The 25907-nt window shown below is 36.9% G+C and overlaps 1 protein-coding gene across 1 annotated transcript; it reads right to left on the bottom strand.

Annotated features, from left to right (window-relative positions):
• Nucleotides 1-2330: 2330 nt before the first annotated feature.
• On the bottom strand, nucleotides 2331-25693 carry LOC139743325 (glutamate carboxypeptidase 2-like). Its single transcript, XM_071653814.1, has 18 exons — nucleotides 25491-25693; nucleotides 23805-23968; nucleotides 21109-21248; nucleotides 20018-20140; nucleotides 16296-16482; nucleotides 15557-15647; nucleotides 14865-14963; nucleotides 14310-14395; nucleotides 12737-12856; nucleotides 11853-11935; nucleotides 10567-10630; nucleotides 9335-9402; nucleotides 8809-8861; nucleotides 7887-7977; nucleotides 4596-4854; nucleotides 3713-3803; nucleotides 2826-2918; nucleotides 2331-2526 (listed from the first exon to the last, which is right to left on the bottom strand). The coding sequence occupies exons 1-18, from the start codon at nucleotides 25691-25693 to the stop codon at nucleotides 2331-2333; spliced, it is 2211 nt and encodes a 736-aa protein (XP_071509915.1).
• Between the last annotated feature and the right edge of the window lie 214 nt (nucleotides 25694-25907).

Below are 25907 nucleotides of genomic sequence, written 5' to 3'. Positions count from 1 at the left end.
GAAAAAAATCTATGCTTTTCATAGTTTCATTTATCTCAAAACTCCAAATTGATTTTAAGGGAACTTTCTTTTTTAGAGTAAATCTGAAAAACAAGTATGTGATGAACAATTCTGAAATTTGAAAAACAGAATACAGCAAAGACATGTTTAGCTCCATAATGGAAATATCTTCATAGAAATGCATCATATATGCTGAGTTTTTAGGGTAAATTCAGTAGCGGAATAAAGGGAGCTATTGACTCAAAATCAAGCAAAATCAACTACTCTCAGAATTCATGCTTAAAATTCCGCTTTGATTGCTTTCAACGTTTATTGAATTACACTGAGAAACCGCAGAGCTATCCACAATGTGGAACTTTGACTTTTATATGACTGCTTTATATTTCATTCAGATTTGAAAAATAACATGTGAATTTATGTTTTAAAGGTAACATCCTTTCCAGGATGTTTAACATATAGGGGCCTAAGTATATGTGTCTCTGTCATGTAAGAAACTATTTGGAAGCACTGCTGCATTGACAGCGGCGGGGATTGCTTTAGAATTTTTTTTTCGTCCATTTTCTGCTGTCAGTAGCTAATCCCCGAAAATATGGTTGTGGAAATAGAAAATGGCATTTAATTAAAAAAAGATATAGTTACAAATATATTGATGGCAATTGATGACCTGAATATAAGAACGACCAAAGTCCAATTTTTGGCCAAATTCACATTGACATGGGAAATTGTAGCTTATGCATGGACTCATCTTGTGTATAAATGATAAAACCTAATTACCCCTGGAAGTGCCTGAAATGAGTGAGTTAAATCTTATATGAATGTAAGAATGAAGGACTTGGGTCATTCTTACATTCATATTATAGGGCTCTCTCTCGTCCTTCTCTCTTCTCTACAGCAGAATATCATGTATATGATTCAAAGAACGACCCAAGTCCATCACACACAATGGCCTCTCCACAATTAATGTAAATGTTGATTGTCATTATGATATGTAATTATGTTCTAATTTGTATATATAATGTTGCCTTCCCATCACAGTTTAATAGAATATCATTGGACAAATAGAAAAAGATATGAAGCTTTTTTAAGTTTACACGAAATGGTCTTCCAGGGACTTGGGTCGTTCTTATATTCAGATACTCCATTTCAAATTTTGTTCCACTACTAATCTAATCCTGTATAAGATTCACTGAGAGAAATGGCACACGTCCAAATATTCAGCTATCCGTACATTTATCTTTGCCCATATGAACGTTTTCAGATCACACTTATAGCAGAAAGAAAACATTTAGAGACAATGCTCTCATTACAATAAGCCATTTCGACAATGAAATCACACATAACAAATGAAAATCTATATTTCCAATATGTTTCATCAATCATTTGACTACCAATCAATTCTAAGGAAGCTTTCCTTTTGAAGCGATATGTCAGCATGAATAAAATGCTATTAAACCCACTCATGAAACTTTTAAGGTGCTGGTGAAGACTATCAACGTTGCCTAATATTCTTGGTGGTCATAAGGCACAATGCTAAAATGCTCCTTAAACCAAAGATTGTAAAAGTAAAGAAACTGGCGAAAATGTCATGATCTGAAGAATTAGCATGAAAATAATGTTGAACCCAACAGTAAAAAAAAATTAAAAAAAATTGCGCATTAAATGCCTCAAGATTCATTAATGTTTATCTCATCTCCACTTTCATAACTTCCAGAAGAGTACGGGTTATATGATGAATGAGAATTGCTCATTTTTTAGATGAAAAATTCTGCTCACTGTCGTTTTTTTAGGTCTTTTACAGACACCCTTCTATCTACTGCCATGGTGGTCGTCATCTTGAAAAATGTGGCTTAGCACTATATTCCTGCTTATAAGACGTGATTGTTATTATCATTTTGTTTTGTTTTTTGTTTTGTTTTTTTTTTGGGGGGGGGGGGGGGCAAAAAGGTGCCTGCATCAATTGACCCGCTTATTGATTACATTTCAAGATGATATTTTTATGGATTATAGAGAAGTGATTCAGGACGGTGTAAATGCATGTAACTCACTTTTATTTGTAACTTTTTAACAAAAGTGTGGGTTAGCACTATATTGTACCGGCCAACAGTATTTACAAAAGATTGCCACTTTATCATCCTCCCAGAGCCCTTCGGAGGAGACTTAAAGTGTTGATCCGTGGTTGCTTTCATCAATTATTTCATATAGCAGTGTATAGTAGAAATATCGGTCTTTACTGGGGCTTCCTTTAAAGCACTCTGCACCTGTACTCTTACACGGGCTGAATAGTCAAAGTGAAGAAACAGAGAAATGAACATATGCAAAACGAACTGAAATTAACAGACTCTCGCATCCGGCTCCAGCAAGTTGGCGGCTGACTGCACGAGGTAGGTCACGATCGAAAGTTCTTTCTCGACTAGGTCCCACTTCTTAGGATCGGGGTTGTTAGCGATGTCAAACATGGCGTCAACGATGGCGGCAAACTTCTCTCCGGCGTACGCGTTTTTGCTGCTGGGTGCGAACACCACGTGCCTGGCGATATGGACAGGAAGTCATAGATCCGGTTTAGCAATTAGAAACTGACACGAACACATCTGTCAAAGTTATTTTCAAAGGGAGATGAAAAAAGACATCTGATACGTTGTTGTGCTTTTATTATTATTATTATTATTATTATATATATATATATATATATATATATATATATATAAATATTAAGGATCAAAAGTAGGATGTGTGGGTATGCATATTATATATATATATATATATATATATATATATGCGTGTGGGGCGATCATGCTAGCTATGATGCTATTTGAGATCTGACGTACTTGGTAGTTGGTCGTCCTGTGAGGCCCATGGGATCGATGAATGATCTCTCCAGATACATCAGTTGATCGTTTATTTTCCTAACAGCCAATATGCTGACAGAGGGAACACATTATAACACTCCAAACATTCAGTTCTCTGAGATATGTTCTGAGGCAGCTGGCAACGTACTTCCACAAATAATTTCCTTTTGGGTAAATGTGAACCTCGGGTTAGTAAAATGAACCACATAAAAGAATGGTCAAAAATTATAAGCACAATAAAAGAAGCCTACTCAGTCACCATTAGAATATAAAGAGATAAAAAGTATCGTTACTGATTATATAAATTCCGATGCTCGGTTTAGCTACCCAAATATGTATTTAAGGACAACCTGAATGAAATACAAAGGTGAAAATTGATAAAAGTATCTAACCCTTTATTATCTAAATACATTGATATCACAATATACATTTTTTTTTTTTGGGGGGGGGGGGATTCACTCATACTTAAGCTCACAAATCCTGGGTGTTTGCATTCAAGAGTGCCATCAGTTTAATTATTGAATATTTGTTACAATTTTCCTTGTCCTGTGACAATTTGTAATGACGAGGAGGTTTGATTACATCAGGGAAATCATCTGCTGTTTTTGTTCTCGTTGAAATCGTACTGAAGGGAAAGCTTGTCATATTAAAGTTAAGATTATACGTAAGAAAGTGCCACAATTTGATGTCTGTGTAAATCGGAGATGATTATTAGCTTATCTGTTCGAAATTGAAGTCCAAAATATATTAATGTCATGCACTCTTTGTGTCCTGATTTAAAAAAAAAAGAAGAGAAGTAATAACTTAAACCTTGGTTATCATTCCACAAAAAACAAACAAACAAAAACACGGAATGCATATAGTACTCACTCATTTGTATCCAATAATATTGTTCTAACCGTGTGTTGAATTTCTCGGCGGCAGAGCTGAAGTTTGAAATCGCAGAATCCATATAATCTACGATTTGGTAAGATAATCGAGTAAATCCAATTATATCATTGGCATATATCATCACTATACCCATTACGAACCCTCAAACTGAGCAATGTCATTGAATTTGTGGTGTTCTTATTTTTGTTTATGATATAATACACATATTATATATCTATTTGTCTCCTATTATTTATATATACATGTACATATATATATAGGCCTATATATATATATACATATAATATGCATATATATATACATAATATATGCATAAACATATATATATATAATGTATTGTATATAATATATATATATATATGTATATATATATATATATATATATATATGTATATATATATATATATATGTGTGTGTGTATATACACTTTAAAGTTATGGACCACCAAATAATTTAGACGTGCTCTTTCATTAGACAAATGTATTTTCAGTAACCAGTGCATTGTCGTGAAAAAACAACAACCATATATTGTTTGTGTTGGATTAAACGACCAGATAATGTTTTTTGCATTCATATTCTTCATATAACTATAAAGGAAAAAGCCCTGGAGCTATCAAAATAAAAAATTAAAAAAAATATCAGACGGAATGGGTTGTCTTTCCTTTTTCTTTACTTTCTTGCCTTTCTGAGGGTAAAACTGTTGTGTTTCGGTTTTCTTTTTCTTTGTGGTTTGATGGGTACTGGTGGCCAAGCCAGGCAGGTTTGTAGCTCTTCGCTCGCGTGTGAGCTTGAAGTGGCACACCCCCCCCCCCCACCCTCCCGCCCCTGTTAGCATTCTATTCTCTGACAGCTGCTTACCGAAGCTTATTCCTCCAGCGGCCATCTCACTCCCGATGTCGCCATCACGAAGGCTCGCCCAGTAACCCTCAACGGCGGTGGCATAGCCGACCACGTCCAACGGCAGGACGATGTCGTCGGCTAGCCTCCGGAGGATCTCGGCGTAAAGACGGCCTGCCGCGAGGATGTACTTGAAGGCGTTCGTGTAGAGTTCATCCACGAGGTAAAACGTCTCGTACACCGAGTGATATGTCGGATATGAGGCAATAGGGGTTTTCACCTACGTAGCAAGCCCAAGAAATATACGAGTAAGAATGAGGAACTTGAAAAGAAGAAAAACAGAATGAAGAACGAGAGCAGAAGAACGGAGAATCTAGGTACAGGAGGAATAACGCTAGTATCTCCAGTGACTTTGTAATGGTGCAATGGTGTGTCTTCACGCTCAACCGAACTGACTTTGTAAATATTTCGTACCTCTAATACAAAAAAAAAATAGTTTTTGCAGTCACAACGACGGTTCTGCTGTCAGCCGCATTGATAGTTGTTGTTGGTTTATTGTGTCTTTGCGGTTAACTGCTGCTGGTGGACATTCATATTTTTGTCCTTTTCTTAGAGTGTAAAAAATAGTTTTCGCTTGAGAGGATGAAAAAGTGTAAGTTCATAAAGTTTCTCTCATAACAGCGTTTTCTTTTCTGCTCCTCCTTAGACGTTAAGCCTTCCCCCCAACAAAAAATAAAATAATGGGATAAACGGTTATTTTCTACATTATCTTTAGTATCTCTAACATAATAAACAAAATTCATATTCTCCATAAATAGTCTACCAACATTTAATATTTCTTTGCCTCTAATATTACATCACGCGTGTGATGTGGCCTTTTTTCAGTTTCTATTTAAATGCATTCGCGTTGATAACATTTTGCTTCTATTTTAATTGTATTAATACACTTTTTTTCTAACATAAACACAATCATCCAAAAAGCTTTTTTCAAACAACGTGACATACATCGGATGCATGATTGAGTTCAAGAAATACAATGTACAAAACAAACAAAAAGTCGCCAGATATGAATTTTTAGTTAAGACCGTATTCTGAAAGAGCAGACTTTAAGCTTTAAAATGATGTATAACTCAATCAAATGGACTCTCCTAAACTATCTAAATATTGGAAAGAAAGCACAAACTCAGGAAAAGTGTGAACTGAGAAAAGAGGCTCTGAAGTACAGTGTCTATTCAAGCGCTTAATCTTTACCAAACCGTGCTGGCTGTGCGATGAATGGGACAAAAAACAGGAAGTAAACCACCAGAGTAACAACAATGATGGGATTATCAGATTAAACTGAAATTAAACATGCCTCATTAACACATTCTGTCCATAATTAATGCTAACTTTCAAAGCAGTAGCACTATCCTTTCAAAAGTTAGTAGAGTTGAAAGTGAAGAGTGTGGACAAGGTTTCTCAGAAATGAAAAAGGGATTCTAAAGACACACCTTATCACACTATTCTACCAAAAATGTTCGAGATAAACTGTAAAAAACACACTTTCCTTTTATGATACCCAATTTTAGCATAATGTAAAAGAAGACCCGCTTTTTCAGAAAATATGAAAAAGTCAAGTTCGGCTAGGTTGAGCCATTTCACTTATTTTCAGTCCTCACGCAAAATCTTCCTGTCCCTGTCCTGTCCCTCTGTCTTCCTGTGCCTTTCTATCTCCTTTTTATCCTTTCCACGTGTATGTAAGAGAGCTGCTTTGTTACTGTGTTATATGTGTGTGCGTTTGAGTGCGTACTCGTTTTGTGTTCTGGTTCCCGTGGATTATGTTAAAATGTCTCGTGTATTACTATTATAAAGCGACTCTGAGGGGACTGCATTCTACAAGCTTGGCTTTTTAGCAGTCCCCTCCATTTCCGACCTTTTCTTTGTTATGATTCAGTCACATTTTGTCCTTGTACTTCTTCTACCAAAATATGTTTTTGTTTCATGTAAACAAATGACGTGTATTTAAATTTCATTTGGACATGTAAAAGTTACTTTGTACTGACTTTGTGTATATGCAATCGAATATTATATGGTTTGGCCGGAAATGAAATAAAAAATGAATGAAAAATGAAAAAAAAAATCAGTGTGTGCGACTTTATGTTCGTTTTGAGGTGCACGGTCACATTTAATCTTATTTGACGAAGTGCAAAAGCAATGATGATTACTGTGACCTGTATGCCTTTAAAACGAGTAATATTTTCCTGCAATCATGTGACTAATTTGTCAGAAACAACTAAAAAATCCATGAAACCGCCATCATAATCAACAGTTGCCGATTTTGATGGCGGTAATAGGAAATGTTAAAAGATGTACTCATGAAGGGGAGGATACGTGGTGCCAAAACCCACGCTTTGGTAAGTGGTTAAGAGAAAGCAAAAAAATATATAGATGAAATAAAGAATTAAAGGGGTTCCCTTCTGTCATCAGCACCCCCCCCCCCCATCACCACCAGCAAAATACCAAAGCCACTTCGTAAAATACGATAACATTAAAAAGGACGAGTCCACCTTCATATACATTTGGATTGAGTGAATGCTGCAATATTAGTAGAACTCATCATTGAAAGTTTTGGGGAAAATCGGACAATCTGTTCGAAATTTATTTTTTTCAAGCATTTGCGCAGTCACTGCTGGATGATAAGACTACTTCAGTGTATGATGTCATATGCGTACAACGTTATACGGGAAATGTACCGAGAATTTCACAAAATTTTATTTCTTTTTAAAAAGTGCACATTTCATCGACTTGTCACTGACGTATGTTAAGGGTAATATTATTTTCTCTACCTTCTGAAAGAGGAATGTCAAGTGTTCTTTCATTCTGCGAGAAAAATGAAAGCATGTTGAATTTTATTCATATTTTCTTTATGTCGTTCTACATGACAGGTCTTACCATGTGTGGTAGTCTTCTAATCCAGCAGTGACTGAGCAGAACTTCCAAAATGTATAACTTTTGAACGGATTGTCTGAATTTCCTTAAACTCTCACTAATGTGTTCTACTAATATTGCTCCATTCACCCGATCAACATGTTTATGAACAGGGGCGGATCCAGGAATTCTGTTAAGGGGGGGGGGGGGGGCGTGACTAATATTTCTGGTGCCATTTCCGGGTTTTGTTTCATTTTTTTATTTTTATTTCTTTTGTTTTTAACGAAAAATAAAGGGGGGGGGGCGTGCGCCGGTTGCGACCCCCTCTGGATCCGCCACTGATGAAGGTGAACATGTTCTAAAAAGTGCAGAGCAGCAAGTTTTAAACATAATGAATTGCCTTACGTTGTCGTATGTGTACACGAAATCGATGACGGAAATCCCCGCAATCTGTAAAAATGGTCGGAAGTCCGAGCCCGACCCAAGGGTGACAATTCTGCATTGAGAGAAAGAAAACAAACCAAATATTGTCAGGTTTCTCCCTTATTTCACTGGAATTTTAAAGATTTTACAACATATAATGTTACGTTATTAGTATACTCCTTCAATGATGCATCATTTCAGCAATCTTTCCAGGATACAAAATAGATCCTTAATTTCAAAGGCGTGTCGCTTAGGGTGTAGTTCCATTTGATTTTTGTAAAGACTATTGGAGTAAACAGTAGTCAACTTTACAGTAACTAAACAGGGCATACACATCCTCCCTCTTTTCTATCAATCTGACCAATGACAGAGAGCTTTTGCAAATAAGGGCATTAACCTTTAACGACTCCTCTAAAACATTTGAGGAGAGAACAAAATATCAAATTGTTCATGTAGCATCTCCCCCTCTCTGTCTCCCTCTCTTCTTTGTCTCTGGCAGTGGTAAATATTCCTGTTTCCAACATGTAGCATTAGTTTGTTGTTTGACCTCCTGCTTTCTCATCTTAAGTTGCAGATTTATTTTTTTTTTACATCTGGTATATGGAGTGGAGTGTTCTAAAATGAAACAAAAAAAAAAAACATGTGATATGAACATAATCAAATACCCAGTACAACACAATTTGTTGATGTTTGTTAATGTTTGTATTATGAGATGAATTTTGTTTATCTGATGGAAATGAATTCTACACGAAAACGCTCTATGATAAGTCTATGCTACATCAGTCTCATGGACCAGTGCGCGTAAGATGCCGAGCTTTCAGTGCACCGTATAGTCAAGCAGTGATTTTCGATTTACGTTGGATCTTCTTCAGCCGGGACGGTGGGTCTCTGCCGGGCCTTCTACGTATCGTAGAGAGTTTCTTCCCCATTTTCATGTGTCGGATCCGGGTTAGGGATCTAGGTGCAATATCATAATCAGAGTTATATGCCTTATCAACACTTTGAGCATTACTCTCTTGCTTTCATTTATTTGTTGTCTGTCTATCCGAAGGTACACACAGATGAATCAACAGTAAATTTTAGATAATTTCCTTTATATCGTAACTTAAGGTAATTGGAAATGCAAAGCTTTTGCAAGTCTTGCTAGATTTGACCGGTGAGGGGCCATTGTTTTCCAAGCTCAATTTACTTGAAAGCATTGAATGGTATGCCATTAACACGCATGAATAGAATATGACGTATTTCCAGAAAGTTTACGCCAAGTGTTTCATTTTGTAAAGGTTTGTTCTTTCCCATTAGTGTGAATGCTTTCCGTAAACAGTGTTAAAAGTTGATATGACTATCTGCATTTATCAACTAATAAGATCAAAGCAATAGTTTATGTATCATGATTATCTGATCACATAGCATATAATTATCATAGTGATTACCTTTTTGGCTGCGTCGTAAATGATTGTGTTCAAATTGGGTGTGGCTCCAATATCTGGGACGTAAGTACCTAGAGGAAAAACATCGTTTCAAATCCTTAAGAGAAAATACTAATAAATGAAAGGGAAGATAATTCGTTCATTTTTTCAGTGTGCTGATAGGGGCGCCGGAATTAACTTTATTTTTTAGTTTATATTAGTTTGTAATTCAAATTTCAATAAAATCGTGATTGGAAATTGATTTTATAATTTACACTGTCTTGAAATTCTGAAATGTGCGTTTTTTTCCGCTCTTATCTTGTTACAGTGTTTTGTGATATTAAAGGACAAGTTCACCTTCATAAACATAAGGATTGAGAGAATGTAGCAATATTAGTAGCACACATCATTGAAAGTTTGAGGAAAATCAGACAATCCGTTCAAAAGTTATGAATTTTTGAAGTTTTTTTGCAGTACCCGCTGGATGAGAAGACTACTGCAGTGTATGAATAACTTAGATGTCACATGCGTACAACAATATAAGGAAAATATAAAGAGAATTTCACAAAATTCCATCTTTTGAAAAAAGTACACATTCCCCTGACTCGTTACCGATAAATGTTATGGGTAATATTATTCCCCCTGCCTTTAGAAAGAGGCAAGTCAATTGCTCTTTTATTATGCGAAAAAAATGAAAATATGTTGAATTTTCTTTTATATTTTCTTTATACTGTTGTACGCATATGACTCACAAGCTGTAGTAGTCTCCTCATCCAGCGGTTCCAACACAAAAATTTAAAAAATTCATAACTTTTGCATCGATTGTCCAATTTTCCTCAAACTTTCACTGATGTGTTCTACTAATATTGTTGCATTTTCTCAATCCTTATGTTTATGAAGGTGAACTTGTCCTTTAATTACATAGTTATTTTTAATGAATGTTACTGGGACACAAGTTGGATGCTTGGAAAGGTGTAAAAGTATAACTGATGATGTAATAATGAGAATATCAATGTTCTTAGTCTTATTAAAGCTTTCGAGGTGATGACACAAACGCACACATATACTCACACAACACTCACTCACAAACACACGCATACACACACATACACACACATGGAGAGAGGGGGAGGGAGAGAGAAAAAGAGATAGATAGATAGATAGATAGATAGACATAGTTTGATTGTATAATGTATGTATTACATTTCGAGATTTACTGAGAACGAAATTCAAACCTCATCTGAATTGCAACTCACCAGAAATTGCACTATCTAAATTAAGATACGCTACGGCCCGAACTCCGAGTATCTTTGCAAATTCCTGTTATGATATATTGAACAACGTAGGTTATTATTATATGCATATGTGACCGTGCACCTCAAAACGAACATATTGTAAAGTCGCACACACTGATTTTGCGTGAGGACTGAAAATAAGTGAAATGGGTCAACCTAGCCGAACTTGACTTTTTCATTTTTTCTGAAAGTGCGGGTCTTCTTTTACATTATGCTAAAATTTGGTATCATAAAACGGGCAGGAAAGTGTGTGTTTTTTAGCAGTTTATCTCGAACATTTTTGATAGAATAGTGTGATTAGGTGTGTTCTTAGAATCCCCTTTTCATTTCTGAAAAATCTTGTCCACACTCTTCATTTTCAAGTCTAATAACTTTTGAAAGGATAGTGCTACTGCTTTGAAAGTTGGCATTAATTATGGACAGAATTTCAGTTTAATCTGATAATCCCTTCATTGTGGTACTCTGGTGGTTTACTTCCTGTTTTTTTTTTTTTTTGTCCCATTCATCGCACAGCCAGCACGGTTTGGTAAAGATGAAGCGTTTGAATAGACACTATACTTCAGAGCCTCTTTTCTCAGTTCACACTTTTCCAGAGTTTGTGCTTTCTTTCCAATATTTAAATAGGTTAGGAGAGTCCATTTGACTTAAGTTATGCATCATCTTAAAGCTTAAAGTCTGTTCTCTTAGAATATGGTCTAAACTAAAAATTCATGTCTGGCGACTTTTTGTTTGTTTTGAGGTGCAGGGTCACATATAATGAAATATGAACTTAACATACCATTCAAAAGTAATTTTCGATTCAAATATACACAGATATATCTCTTAGTGGCACAAAAAACAGAAGTAGTTGACTTAAAAAGTATGACACGTAATTCCTCCCGTTATCTTAAAAGAATCTGGCTCAGTCGTTTCAACAGAACAGAATATTTAACAGAATAAAAGAAACGACTATACTATGCGTGATATATATTGAAATCATTGTATGGATCAACAATTAAAGAAAAAGAAATTCCAGGTGCATTCACTTGTTCACGACGAATGGTGTGTCAAATACGCTTATTAATAGTGACCTGTAGAAAAAGAAAGAAAGAAAAGAAAGGTCGATATATGATGTAAAATCAATCGTTGCATTCAGGATCTGGATAACTGGAAGGATAATTGCAAGAACGTCACATCTTACAAAAGACTAATGAAGTTCATCCCCAAGTGGTTGTGGTACAGTGACTTAAAAATGAGAGAAGTGTCACCTCGACCCATTCAGTTGATCCAATCAATCCGTGCTCTTCACCTCCCCAGCTACAAAACATGATGCTTCGCCGCGGCCGCCAGCCTAAATTGGAATATGGTTTCCAGTGGTGAAAACAAAGAAACAAAGGTTGAAGACAACACAACTTTCTTTTCTGCATCCTTCATAAAACTGATACATAACAAGCTATGATCATCTGAAACTATTGGTTTTAAGACGTAAGTTATTCCATTCATTTCATTTCGTTGGAAAGGTTTTTCTGTAGCATGCCGTCATCTCCTAACTTGCCAAATAAAAACTTATTCATGTTATTACAATCATTTCTCACTTTTAATATTACTAATTTCTAATCAATACATTATCATAATTATTATCGGACGATTTATCACATGATTTACTGTTAGTACGTCGTCGCAGAATATTTTTTTGGTTAATATTCTACTATGCAATTTTAAATTTGGTGAATCGTGATATGCAAAATCATCATAATCATTACAAGAGTTGTCTTTCTTTCCGTTTGATTGAAGACCATTGACATTAAGATTAATCATTTCAATGCACTTTTCTGATGTTGACGCTGACCTCACGTGTAATAGAATTAGCTGCGTAACATTTAAATCATTTTAAGTCAATTCAGTTTATATTTATCATCCGACAAAGAGAAATGAAAATGGGGATATTTGTATGATATAAAGCATGCGTGAAACAATGACATAATTTGATTAATTTCAATCAAGGAGATAAATAAACACTGTTTGTGTTTTTGATAGATGTCTTACCTATATCAAGTTGTAGGATTAGACTGATTGCTATAGTGTCTAATATGGAGACAGGTTAAATGCGACTAAGCTAATGGAAACATGATATGAAACATGAAAAGAGTACCACTCGTCATCTGCACAGACATAGCCCTGCTGATTTCCAGCATGGCCGCCGTCCCCGAGCCAGGATCTATAGCCCCGAAAGCCCAGGCGTCCCGATGATTTCCGATCAGAACATAGCGGTCTGTTTCAAGATGGGAAGAATTGAGGATTTGAGACAAAAATTATGAATAACAAACTAATTCAAAAATTGTATATGAATATGTACATAGCAAATGTACGTGAACACTTAACGTAGTCGCTCTGATATTTCACTATATTTATTGTATAAGTAAATTTGTTAAGTGTCTTTCCCATGTAATTTCATGACGAGACTCCTTAAAGTATATTTTCGTTCCTGTGTGTTATCGTATGTGTATGTGTGTATCATAATAATGTATGTACATATCTCTATATTATATATAGCATATCTACCTCTTCAAATCATTTAATTTGGTATGGACCTATTGCTTTATTGATGCATGACAAATCGATTTCAAAAGAATGATCTTAGACACTTGGACTGCTATGCTCTCGTATGACAGTTGTAGTTTTTGCAAAATTTAGAAAGAAGACATCCTCCAGATATGACAATTCAAAAAAGCAAAAAAAAAAAAAAAAAAACAACAACAAATGCAACTGCATGTTCTGTAAAGGAGTAACCTATACAAAGCCAAATCCGAGCTGATTTTTTTGTTGTTGTTATACTTTAAAAAAGGAATATTGCAATGTGGGCTTATGGGAATACACGTAACTTGCTCTATTATACCAACGTAGTACTCTCTAAAAAAAAATCGAATGAAAATATTCACTCTTAAAGGAGTGAACACAAAAAAGAGTGAATTTCGAGTGAAATTGGAGTGAATTTTGAGTGAAAATGTTCATTTTCACTCGTTTTAGAGTGACCTCAGGGATTACTCCAAAACCTTCGAGTGATCCTCGAGGTCACTCCAAAATGAGTGAAAATGAACATTTTCACTCAAAATTCACCCCAATTTCACTCTAAATTCACTCTTTTTTGTATTCACTCCTTTAAGAGTGAATATTTTCACTCGATTTTTTTTTAGAGAGTAAGCCATTATGGACGGATTTTCACACCGTTACGAAATTGGACTATCAAAGTTAACTCCGAAGAATCATGATAATTTCATAATTATGCTATAGGTGACTGTTTCCAAATGCACTTTCGTGAAGCTCAAAGTGAACATGGGAAAAAATCTTTATCAGACCGAGAAAAAAGCTCCTAAAAACTTGGAAAAGCACCATTTCCTCACGCAGTACACTGTCAGGGACACATTTCCAGACATCTAAACTGCGTGTACATTTGTTAACTTTCGTATAAATGCATTAGAGAATACATCATTGTATATCCGAGTACATAATATTATGTATGTTGATTTTCCTGCTTTCAGTTTCGACACTTTTTTTTTCAAATCGTGGTTATATTTGTGTGATTTTCGGTTAATAATAAAACTAATTACTGACAAGCATTAACATCTCGCCAGCCTATAAAATGGATGAAATTCAAGTTTGAGGACGAAGGAAAAGGTGAGTGAATATTCCAATTATGATAATAACTCTGAAACGCTCATTCATACCTGGCTCGATTGCTCCTCTTATCACCCCAATAACATTCCATATATCCGCCATCTGATTTTTCGTGTATACTGCCATTTTCACCGTCCTGCAGGATACAGGAGGTGTGTCGAGGGGAAAAAACAATGAATGAGCAGTAGTTAACATAACTCTGGGAAAACATAGAGCATCTGATTGAATCCGTTTTCATGCACCCTCTGCCCGGATACATTCGAAACCGCAAATAACGTCCGACAACTACGTGTCGGCGAAAACGTCTTTCGAATGTACGCTCGTTCGTATAACTTTCGCCTCAAGTTCACATTCTCCGCCAGTGATAAATCTTTATGCACAATTTGTTACAGGGATTCTCGAAAATATGCAACCGGTGTAGCCTTTGGGCTGGCCCGGTTCGGATACATTTCAGCTCCATTAATCCATACCCTGCTGCGTCTTTTAAACAATCATGAAAACGCATTTCTTAGTTGCACAAAGAGAAAAGCCGCTATATAATAAGGCGTGGTGGTGCGTGTGTTCTTGTTTCCAGCTGAACGGAACTATACTTCCAAGCAGCTTACATGTTTTTGAAGGTATCGCCGAAGCCAGGACCGTATCTGTAGGTTAAGTTCAGATCGCCTCTCCAAGCACGTGGCACTTCATCTCCTTCCATTTTACTGCCAAAAAAAAAAGAAGGAAAGTATAACCAGAGAGGGGAAGGCAGAGAGAACGGTTAAGAAAACAGCAAATAATCAATGGAACACGACAACATTATAGCGACGTACAAGAGAATGATATTACGTCAACCTGAACAGAAAGATTTGTCAGAGAATTTCAAACTAAATTTGTAGTTTACCCGATATCCTTTTACTTTTCCAAGAATAAAAGAGTAGCTAAACTTTACTATAAATGTGTACTGCAATCATTAAAGGGTCACATCACCGTACGAAAAAAAAAAGTGTTCACCCTCAGACTTGAGTGATGTATTTCATGTTTCCAATCCCTTGTAAATTTCATGTGGAGAATAGCCGGCACCTGTTTCGTATTATAAATGCAACAACACACAGAGCATTGGCCACTCGTTTTTTTTTTTTTTTTTTGCATATTCTTGGCAGAAAGGCCAACATAATATATCTGCAGGGATTCTGATTCTAACGGTCAGTGATGCTGCCTGTCACATCAATTCTTATCCAGTCATCGTCATGTTTGCCGGTTAATCTGCTTAGATAGCGAAAACAGTGTGCTGGTTCAGCCAGTCATTCGAGCTAAACTCAGTAGCTGAGCGGCGTCATCGTAACCAATTGGGTGGATAGGGATCGTAGGAAGCATGGTAGACTCCTCCACGGGTAGACGGTAGGCACTCGCTGGAAAGGGAACCACATGAAGAGTTTGTTCGCAAAAACAGATTAAGTCCATGTTATTTGCCAGATGGAGAAATTTGCGATTAAAGGTCAAGAAAAATAAAGAGGATATAAGAAAATTTTGGCTTCTTTTGACCATAACTTCAAAAATGTACCTTTATATGTAGTGACCAATATATCATTTAAAAGGTATTATTTTGTACTTTATGACAGAGACCATACTTCAAAATCTTCAAAAATGGACTTATCGGTTTTTGCGAACAAACTCTTCACATATCCACTTCAAAATATTCATGCGAGAGGATGACCTACTTCTATAAAGAGGTAAATTTTTACTCATTTCCTTCAATGAGAAGCACAAACATAATTACATAAACAAGTGGGCCTGTAGTTTTGTGTTCCTTCATTTTTCTTCCATGAGAAGCACAAACGTAATTACATAAACAAGTAGGCCGATGATTTTACATTATCGTAAACAGTTTGGAGAGGTTTCCTCTCTTTCTAGTGAGAAAGTCATCTTAGATACAGATGTACTTGTTTAGTTCTGAGCTTACAATACCTTTGTTAGAATTTTACCCATGCAGGTGTGAAAAATTGTAACATTTCATGACCTGAAAAATACAATATATCCATGGCACATTCCTTCCTCACCAACAGAAGGGTAGACCTGCGTGAGCGGGTCTCCGTTGCCATCCATGCAGCTTCCCCGCTGCGTCCCCGAACCTGGAAGGAAGATACCGTTGGGATACGTCTCGATCGGACCATCCGACTTGGCGTAGTCTGCCGGATCGGAGTACAGGATCAAGCCCAGAGCTCCGTATTGGGCGGCGAACTTAGCCTTAAAGAAGAGCAACGGAAATATTATTTCTACTTTATTTCGGCTTGTGATACGTCATAATATATCAAAACGTTGACTGCACAAGACGATGTTTGAGACAAATCATCAAACAAAACATTCTGTAAAACGGCTAATTAATACAACCCACTTCAAGAATAAAGCTCAACAAGACAAAGGAAAAGTTTCAAATTTGTTCCTTTGGAATTTTCTCTGTTGCATTCTGATGCAAGCTGAAATGAAATGCATTATGCCCCCCCCCCCCCCTCCCTCAGGCAGTCAACCATACACATACAATGTATGCTTGTTCCAGATTCCTAGAAATACCCCCTACTACCCAGTATTCGGAGGGGATGGGGTTAGGATTTTGACCCCTATCACAGGCTTTTGGAAGGGGAGCCATCAAAAATTACCCCCTATTTTAGGGTTTTGGAAGGGAGGCCGGCAGAATTGCCTCCCTATCACATGCTTTTGGAAGGGAACTAACGAAATTACCCCCCTCAATGAAGGTAGTGCAGAGGTAAAGAGTGTCAACAATTTCAGCACTTGCATGCTGGGAATATATTTAGAGACGTTTTCATGCTAAATGTACCAGAGAAGAGAAGATGTACTTCTTTCAGCACTTTTAGGACTTCACTCAGGGTCCAGGCTGGGATTTCTACAGATGGACATGTCTGAAAAATGTTGGAGATTTGTAAACTACCCTTAAATAAGAAATATTTCGGGGGAAATGATAAAAATGATAAAAGACCCCCTATTTTAAAGAATTTTCGGGGATTTTTCCCCCCGAGCTGAGCCCCGAAAATATACCCCTTTCGCGATGAAATCGGGAACGCGCATGCGGTATGGATGACCACCCGAGTGTGTGTGTGTGGGTGTGTGTGGGGGGGGGGGGGGCAGGGCATTATGTGATTATTTCTGTTACGTCATTAAATGAATGAAGCCATCTATAGTTTCTAGATACAAAATGACTACCGAGACAGACTATTAATACCCAGGCTTCATCGTCATCTAGTCTTGACCCAGGATTTTTCCCTGCTAATAGGGATGGTCGGATTTACCTTACTGTAACGTCAATCGTTTTCACACCCGCTCACTATCTTGTTCGATTTGGAGCGTAATCCTTTCCAAGCTCTATCTCTACACGTCTCTGTCAATTCTACTTCGATAATCTTCATGCTCTTGGTTTGTTCACTTTCTAAAATCCAGCACTTCCTTCCGTACGTGACGATCAACCTTCTTCAAAACATTCCATACCCGTCCACCCACTTTCCATTCGCCCTTGTCGGCTGTTCTACTCATTCCTTCGACATGAACATCTTTGGGGAGCACCTCCATCAGTTCCTCCTCAAAATTACCATTCTCTTTTCCCACAAAACATCACGTAAAAACAGTTTTGCAGATCTCAAGCAACTCCAGTATTCAAAGTCCTTCCTGTCATCTTTAAGGAGCAGCTTACCTCATAAAAACCTCTGCGTTCGCCGAATCCTATATTCAAGTAAGTCTTGCTCTTGCTGACACAGCTCTTTCACATCCATCGCTTGCATTTTCCATATCCCCTGAGTAGCAAAACCCAAAGTTTCGATAAATTCGCAAAGCTTTCTATCTTCTCAGATATTAAGCACTGAGTGCAAAATCTTGGTCTGTCTTGGAGTCCCGTAAAAGCGTCTTCTCATTTGCACATAATTCTGTCATGAATCCATCTCCCACTCTTCGTGCAGACGTAATCATCTCCATTTAATAGCAATTCTTCCCTTGCATCCTTTGTCACAAAATCGATTTCTATTAATTGTGTTGCCACAAACGGCTGACAACACGCATCCTTGATGACCGCCAACTGTTGTCTCTGATCATGGATACAAAACTCATCACTTCCCTCGCCATTTTCTCTGGTACATCTCTCTTTTTCAGAGCCAACTCAACTACCTTCTTCGGATCCCTACCAAATGCCTTCTCCAGGTCAACGAAGCACAAGATAAACACTGTATCTATCAGTCCATCTTCCATCACTCCCTCTCATACACCTTCCTCCAACACCTACTGCATCCTTTTCCATTGACTTCATATACCGCTGTACCTATAAAACTCTGTGTGGGTTATCATCCAACCTCCCCAACTCATCCATACCATCTTTCCTCATAGATTTCACAACCACCTTCTTCGCACAATTCTTCATGTTCTTATACATGTACATCGAACCGTCATTTGCTGTAATAATACTATACATTATACTAAATACAAATTAGTCAGCCTCCTTATTCCTCTCTAATGCATTGTTCGATCACCTCCTCGTCACATCACCATCTATCTCTTCGATCTATCCTCGCTTTTTTCAAATCTCTTCTCTTTGTCTTCCCCTCCTCTCTTTATGTGCCACGTTCGCACGTCCGCCTCAGTCGACGGCGTGCCAACTTTGCATATTCTGCTCAACAAACAAAGCCGCCAAAACCGATCTATAAATCGCTAATCCCGCGGTACAATCAAAGCGTTTCTCGCGCTTTTGTTCCTCTCACATACGGTTTGCATTCTACGTGGTGAATGCCTATCAAGCGGTGTTCCCAACTAGATTTTGCATGTACACTTTAAGTTTCTGTCACTATTTTATGTGCAAAAGCCATTCCTTTACAGTAATGTAGCAACTGGTAATTCAAAAGAAAAATGGAAAATAGAATTGTCATACATTGTATATGGAAGTAAAATTCCTCTTTAGCTTTGCTCACTATTATGTCCAGCTTAACAGAAACTTGTCGAAGTTATACAGATTGGAAAAACAGAATTCTTTCTCTAAGCATGACTATCTTCGTGTCTCAGAATAACGTGGCACACAGGGGGTTTCTACCATGGCACATAAAGAGTTAAATTGCCGCACCTTTCTTCTTTCGACAGAACCGTTTCTCAAAAACCTCTGGAGTTTCTTCTCATTCAGACCAACGGCCACCAACCCGTGCTGTAACTCCCCTGGCACTATCTTCTTTACTCAGATACTTTCTGTTTTCCTTACCAGCCAACACAAAAACAATTTCCGTCTCATTTTCTCCTGCACTGAACATTACCTTCCTTCCTTCCTTCCTTCTCAGAGATTTTTTTCTTAACCATGATTGCATTCGCCACACAACTCCTATTCCTCGCATCCCTCTTTCTTATTTCCCTCCCACATTCCGTTTCCTCCATGCACACCCTCAAAGCCCTGGATTCATTTCCTAACGTGTCCATCAAAATCATCAGTGCACAGAACTGATTCATCCATGGAAAATATCCCTGTACTTACTCGCCATTTTATTTAAAAAAAAAAAAAACACAAAAAAGTTCTTTCTTAGTGTTGTTCTTCCACTTTACTGCCCATAGCCCCAAATCATATCCTGTAAACTTTATTTTATTTTGTGACCATCTGAATGACAAAGTTCAGATTTTCCATAACACTGAGTGCGTGTACATATTCTGAGTACCTCAACCCAACTAATCGTTACGATATTATACAGTATTATGCTGATCATCAGTGGAGGAAAAATAGCCTACTGATTATGAAGCAGATATTTACCTTATCACCTCGAAAGATCTTGCCATACCGTGCAATTGCAATACGGCCAGTCAAATTGTAGCCAAGGCTTTCCAACTCTTGAAAATCCTCTACTCTGGCATAGTTGACATACATCAAGTCTCCCTGTTGTGAAATGATGATCTGCTATTATTCTTTTAATACGGAAGGAAAATTATGTTTGGAATGCCGACGCGAACGTCAAAAGAGTAGTGTTAGTTGCGCCCATTAAAAAACACACACACACACAAAAAAAAAACGTTTGCTTCTCACTTTCAGGTAGAAAACTACAGGTGTCACAAGTTCAAACAATATATTAGTCTGATCCAAGTTTGATCACTTTGCAAAAGGTATCGCACATTTAATCATTATAGTGATGCTCAATTTCTTTTCAGCTCGTAAAGGCATAACCACAAGAAACAGTTCCTAGAAAAAGGACTCTGATATCGTTAGAAATACGTAAGACGCATAAATGAAACAGCTTGTACATACATTGTACTTTATTAAATGTTCCTGAGAGGCTTTTCGTTCGATTTTGTCCAATTCTTGTCAATATTGGCTCTTTTTTTTTCTGAGATGGTTTGGCATCTCTTCGTATTCTCCTCCTGTTTTAGGAATAAACATTACAAATTCCGCAGGTAATAGTCAAGTAATATGCGGGTTATCTGGAAAGCTACAGAACCAGGAAAGTTATCCAACCTGGCCTTACTGCGGGGTCACAGTATATTCAAGCATGCACACAGGTTTCTGATTGATGTTAACCTTTGGAATATTTGTTTTTTTATTGCGTGATTTCTTGATTGTCTGGAAATAATCTAATGATTTAACTAGTTTATTATATATGGTATACGACTAAAAATAAATGCGTTAAGAATTTTATGAAAAGAATTTACCTCCTTTTGGAAAAGAGATTATTTGATATGACTCATAAGTCATTCATTAGTGGAACTGGCAATTCTTTATCCTCGTGTTCGATGCAGTCAGGTGAGTAGTTAACCCTTTCTGCGCCAACGAGTCAAATGAACACAAATTGCATATGCTAATATACGTACTAGAAATGTATGTGGCACACAGAGATTAAACAACGAACTTACGGTGAAGATTCCCGCGGCTGAGTAAGCATTGAATGGAGGGAGGATGTCGGCCGACTTCTCCCTTGATATATCGTCCAACCGCTCTTCGTAAAGCTGACTGGTAAACACGGCAGTGGGTGATTTCAAGTTCGGTGCTAGTGCTAGTGCTAGTGCTGAGATAGCATTAGCACCGGCGATAAAACTGAACTTGAAATCACGTCGGTGTTGGGAGTTGACCTCAAAATTATGACGTATTTCCGGTTGCTGGTGCTGGGCTCGGTGTTGAATGTCGTCTGCTGAACCGAGCTCCGCCGTTTGTGTTAGCGATTTACGTGCTTTTTCTCCATTGACTAACACTAGCCCCTAGGGATTATCATTTTCGTCATTTCAAGTTCGGTGCTGGTGTTAGCGTTGCAGTGCGAGACTCATATTTACGTCCATAAGTAGTTGCACGTTTTACGTGCAAAGTCTATGCTAATGCAGTGGTCGCCCACGTAACGTAAACGAACACCATCGACATGGCTTTATAAATTTGAGCCTATGAGTAAAATAAGGATAATTGTGTTTTGAAGAAGTGATGAAATTTGTGGCATTTTAATCCATCTTCCTTATTATATGTCTAAAACTAAGCAATTTTAGCTACATGTTTAAGTATTTGACTGTAATGACACGCCATCACTTTTTTCGTCGCGCAATTCCCGCGGAGCTCGCGGTGCTGCGATTCCAACACCTAGTGCTGGTGATCGATAATTTTGATCGGTATCGCCTCGTTAATCTGACCGTCGGTGTTGGAGCTCGATTTAACTCTGTTATTCGGGGGCTAGCACTAGCACTAGCACTAGCACCGAACTTGAAATCACCCAGTGCCGTTCGGTGATAATATCTGGACCTTGTACAAATTTTATGCAATTCAGACCAGCGTTGAGTCTGCCACCATACATAAAAGATTTTAACAAAAATGCACATTGACATGTATTTACAACACCATGACCTTTACTTTTATGCAGTCAAAAGAATAACAAAGTATGTGTCGTATATTTTGTAAAACCTTTTTCTCCTATTTTTCTTCCGATTACTTGCATACGGCCTAAAAACAAACACACACACACACACACACACACACACACACACACACAATTGCCACTGGGGAACCAAGATTCTGTCAAAGACAGCATCTCTCAATTATCGCTCAAGTATGAATTTCTTTAATAAAAGACATCGGAATTCAGTTTCCCATAGACTTAGAATAAGTTGCATGATTTCATGTCTCTAATCGCGATGTATTTTAATCTTTATTCAAAGTGATAACTGAGGCAAGCCTATAACGCTATCAAACCAGGGTCAGAGGTTTAAAAAAATCTGGGGAACACCCTATACCTTGCATGCACCCAAAAGGGATGGTATAGTATTTTGTCGAGATGAGGATTGGGCTTTTAACTTTCTGTGAGGTACCAGGAAACCACTTATGAAATAGTACAGAGCATAGAATTCTAAGGGGAAGCGGAAAGTTAATTTGATGAAAATTGGTTTTGGAATGACTGAGACATCCAATAACAGAGTAAAGCAAAGCGATCGTAACAAAAGGTGGGTCCCACATTTTATTAAGATTACCCTGTGTATCTCAGCTATTTCAAAAGCACACAAAAAATGTTAGAAATCTGAAGTTACGTTTCAACCAAAACTAAACAATTAATTGAACTAATCATGAAAGCACTTTTTTTTTCTGAAATAACTTCTTGATCAAACACCATCTTGATTAACTAGGGTCAAAGGCCTAAAAACTTGATTCCCAATCTTGACGAAACCCATGCCCTATTATACCTCCCTCGGTCCATATGCTGCACACATTTATACCCTGTCAAGCGATCTTTCAATAAAATAACTACAAGGCGCCATTTTCGCCATGAAAATGAGGATCAAATGCTAAATGTTCTTATTCGATGCTATTTCATGTACTACATGTCCTATTGCTTCTACATTTCACTCTTATGTTGACAATGCCAGATGAATAATTTTCTAACGTAAAATCCTGATCAGAAGCTCTGTTGGCTCTTTGAATTTGAGTCAATTTCAGTATGCAAAGAAATATTTAACTACAATGCTGGAAAAAAAAACTAGTAAAATTTCACCATTTAAAGTGGTATGCCTATGGCACTGAATCAATTTTAATGTCATTAAATATGACCTTGTTCAATTATTAAACCAGCAGCTCATTTATGCTCAGTCGATATTTGTATAATCATTTTTTTTTTTTTTAGCCTGTCATGATATATTGTATCCTGTGCTAGCGATCTCATTTTAATGCAGTAAATGAATCGGCTTATTTGTCTTCATTTCTAAGTGTGGTTGCATTTTTATATTACATTTCATTTACACTCGGTATCATAACTATTTAGGTTAAAAGTTATTGCATTTTGGGTCAATATTACACTCAGGGTAGAAGTCATAACGATTTAGGTCAAAATAATTTTTAGGTATAGATTGTATTGAGGCTTCATAGTTATTATTGATGAAGGGTCGGTTTTACATTAAAGGTTAAAACGCTAACGCTCTAAAAAAAAAAGGTGGATATCATATTGTATGGCTAAAAGTTATAACCTTTGAGGTCAATGTCACATTCAGGATTAAAAGTCCTTACAGTTAGGATTTTCTCAAGATGTTATCGTAGGATTAAAAATTTTTACATTTGGCGTTGCTGTCGCAGTTAGGGGTTGTACATACCGTGTTGTTTTCGCCTTGTTCCGTTGAGGGAAAGGACAACAGAACATTGTAGGTGTGCATTGTCGTTTCAAAACCGTATGCCTTCCAGTCGGCCTCAATATCCTTTGCTAATTCAAAGTTCTGCGGTGTTCCCGCAACATGCGGATTTCTCGTGAGTTGCCTAGAAGAAAAGATGAAGGACAAAGTGAAGAATAAGATTATTTTTAGTAAAGTTGTTGCAGTTCTTCGAGTTCATGGAGGCTTTGTTGTCTCAAAGGAGAAGAAATTGGGAACGCCTACTATGACAAATTTTGTGAGAAACAACTGATTTTATTTAGATTCTTTGTAAAATCTATCCTGTCAGTCCGCTCGAGAAATAGAGGAAAAAATAGTCCCTCTTCTCATTCTCATCCTCCATTATGGTAATGAGATATTGCAAAATAAATAATCTTCATCATCAATCCCGATATATTCAAAGCTTAATGAAAAAGACATACATCCACGGCCCCAAACTTACTAAATTCAGGACTTCTTTCAAATTGAATGCAGTTATTTTGAACTTGGTTGCCTATTCCCGAATTTGAATGACCGACTAGATTCCGTCGCCAGCTTGAGATGAATTTGAATTATCATCGCTGATTTTGAATGCTCCAATAGTAAATTTGAATGATCCAACATTGAAATCGAATGACCGGATTTTGAATATGATTGCTCATTCATTGAATGTTCGGAATAGGAACTTGAATGATAAAAGTATGAAATTAACCGGGAAAACCTATATTAGGATTCTTTTATTCATTTTGCTTTTGGATATCTTAGTCATTTCAAAACTGATTTTCATCATATGAACGTTGAATTAATTTTGAAATTATAGGCTTCTTAACATTTTATATAGTGGTTTCTAAATATCTCGCACAAAGTTAATAGCTGAATTTTCACCTCAACCAATATTAAACCATATCTCTAAACAAAGTTTCTCTAACAATGACGACAGTATTTTTCAACAACATAAATGCAAGCAAACAACATACCAACAAATCCCCAAAGGATTACATGCTTTCTTCTCTATTCATTTAGAGACCGAACTACCATAATTATCGTGTATCTGCTTTATATTTTTTATTTATGTGTGTTTAGCTTTCCTGCACACTACCCGGGCATAAACCCGGGCTTGAATGTACTGTATACCAATGGGCTGTTTGGAGCAGTGATTTAAAAAAAAAATGAATATATCACATATGACGCATAATTATAAGTAGGCCAGTTGTATCACAAAACATTCTACCATATATATATATATATATATATATATATATATATGTATATATATATATATATATATATATATATATATTTGTACTTATTAATAAAGCCTAAAATATAAGGAGTTATCACTATTTTTTCTCACTAAACCATAACTGTAGTAGGTTTAGTCTACCTAGAAATATTTGTATAGTAACAGTTACTATTGTTCACACTTTGAATATTTAAAAAAACCTAACATTGATTATACTGATTCAAATTTTTTCATGGGTTGTTTCTATCTCTAACTCGCATTTTAGATCTAACTTGAAGTACTAAAGCTGGGTATTGGTTTCATCTGCAAATGGTAAATAGTGCGTTTAAAGGATCGAATCCCCTTTATGCTTTATTGAACAAACAACATGTAATGTACATAAAAGGATACATCTGTGATAGCATACCGCAAAATCTCTCGGATACTTTCTTCATTCATCTCGTTCAATAGGGCCGTCGAGACCATCTCGTCGGGAGCTTTCCGTGCCCTGTCGTAGGAGTTCGGCACCCGATCGGGACCCGAGTACCAGCCCATAAGAACGCCAAATCCGATGCCAATGAAAAGAGATACACTGGCTGCTATTGAAATCAGCACTCGTTGGTTGGACATGGCTCGTTTCTTAGTCATAATCAATGATAAATACGAAAAAAAAAAGAAAATAAAAAATACACTGCGAGGGGAATTTAAAAAATGGAAGAAACAAGGTACTTTCAAATAATATCTTATAGAATGTATTTCCTTGTTCTGTTCTGTTTTTTTCTTTCACCTTACGCACTCAGTCATTGCTCATTAGGGCACATAAACACACGCGTACAGACACATA

This window comes from Diadema antillarum, unplaced genomic scaffold, assembly GCF_040938485.1.
Source record: "Diadema antillarum isolate AM-2024a unplaced genomic scaffold, OU_Dant_1.0 seq00001069_RagTag, whole genome shotgun sequence".
In the NCBI taxonomy this organism is placed as follows: Eukaryota; Metazoa; Echinodermata; class Echinoidea; order Diadematoida; family Diadematidae; genus Diadema; species Diadema antillarum.
This window is presented reverse-complemented; position numbering and strand designations above follow the sequence as displayed.

Bases quoted from the DNA above. Each gene is read 5' to 3' on its own strand.
- LOC139743325 (XM_071653814.1), bottom strand. From the start codon at position 25,693: ATGTCCAACCAACGAGTGCTGATTTCAATAGCAGCCAGTGTATCTCTT. The intron at 15,648-16,295 runs GTGAGGAAGGAA...TTCCCTTTCCAG, and splicing joins GCAGGTCTACCCTTCTGTTG to CGAGTGCCTACCGTCTACCC. The intron at 8,862-9,334 runs GTAATCACTATG...TATTGCACCTAG, and splicing joins TTTACGACGCAGCCAAAAAG to ATCCCTAACCCGGATCCGAC.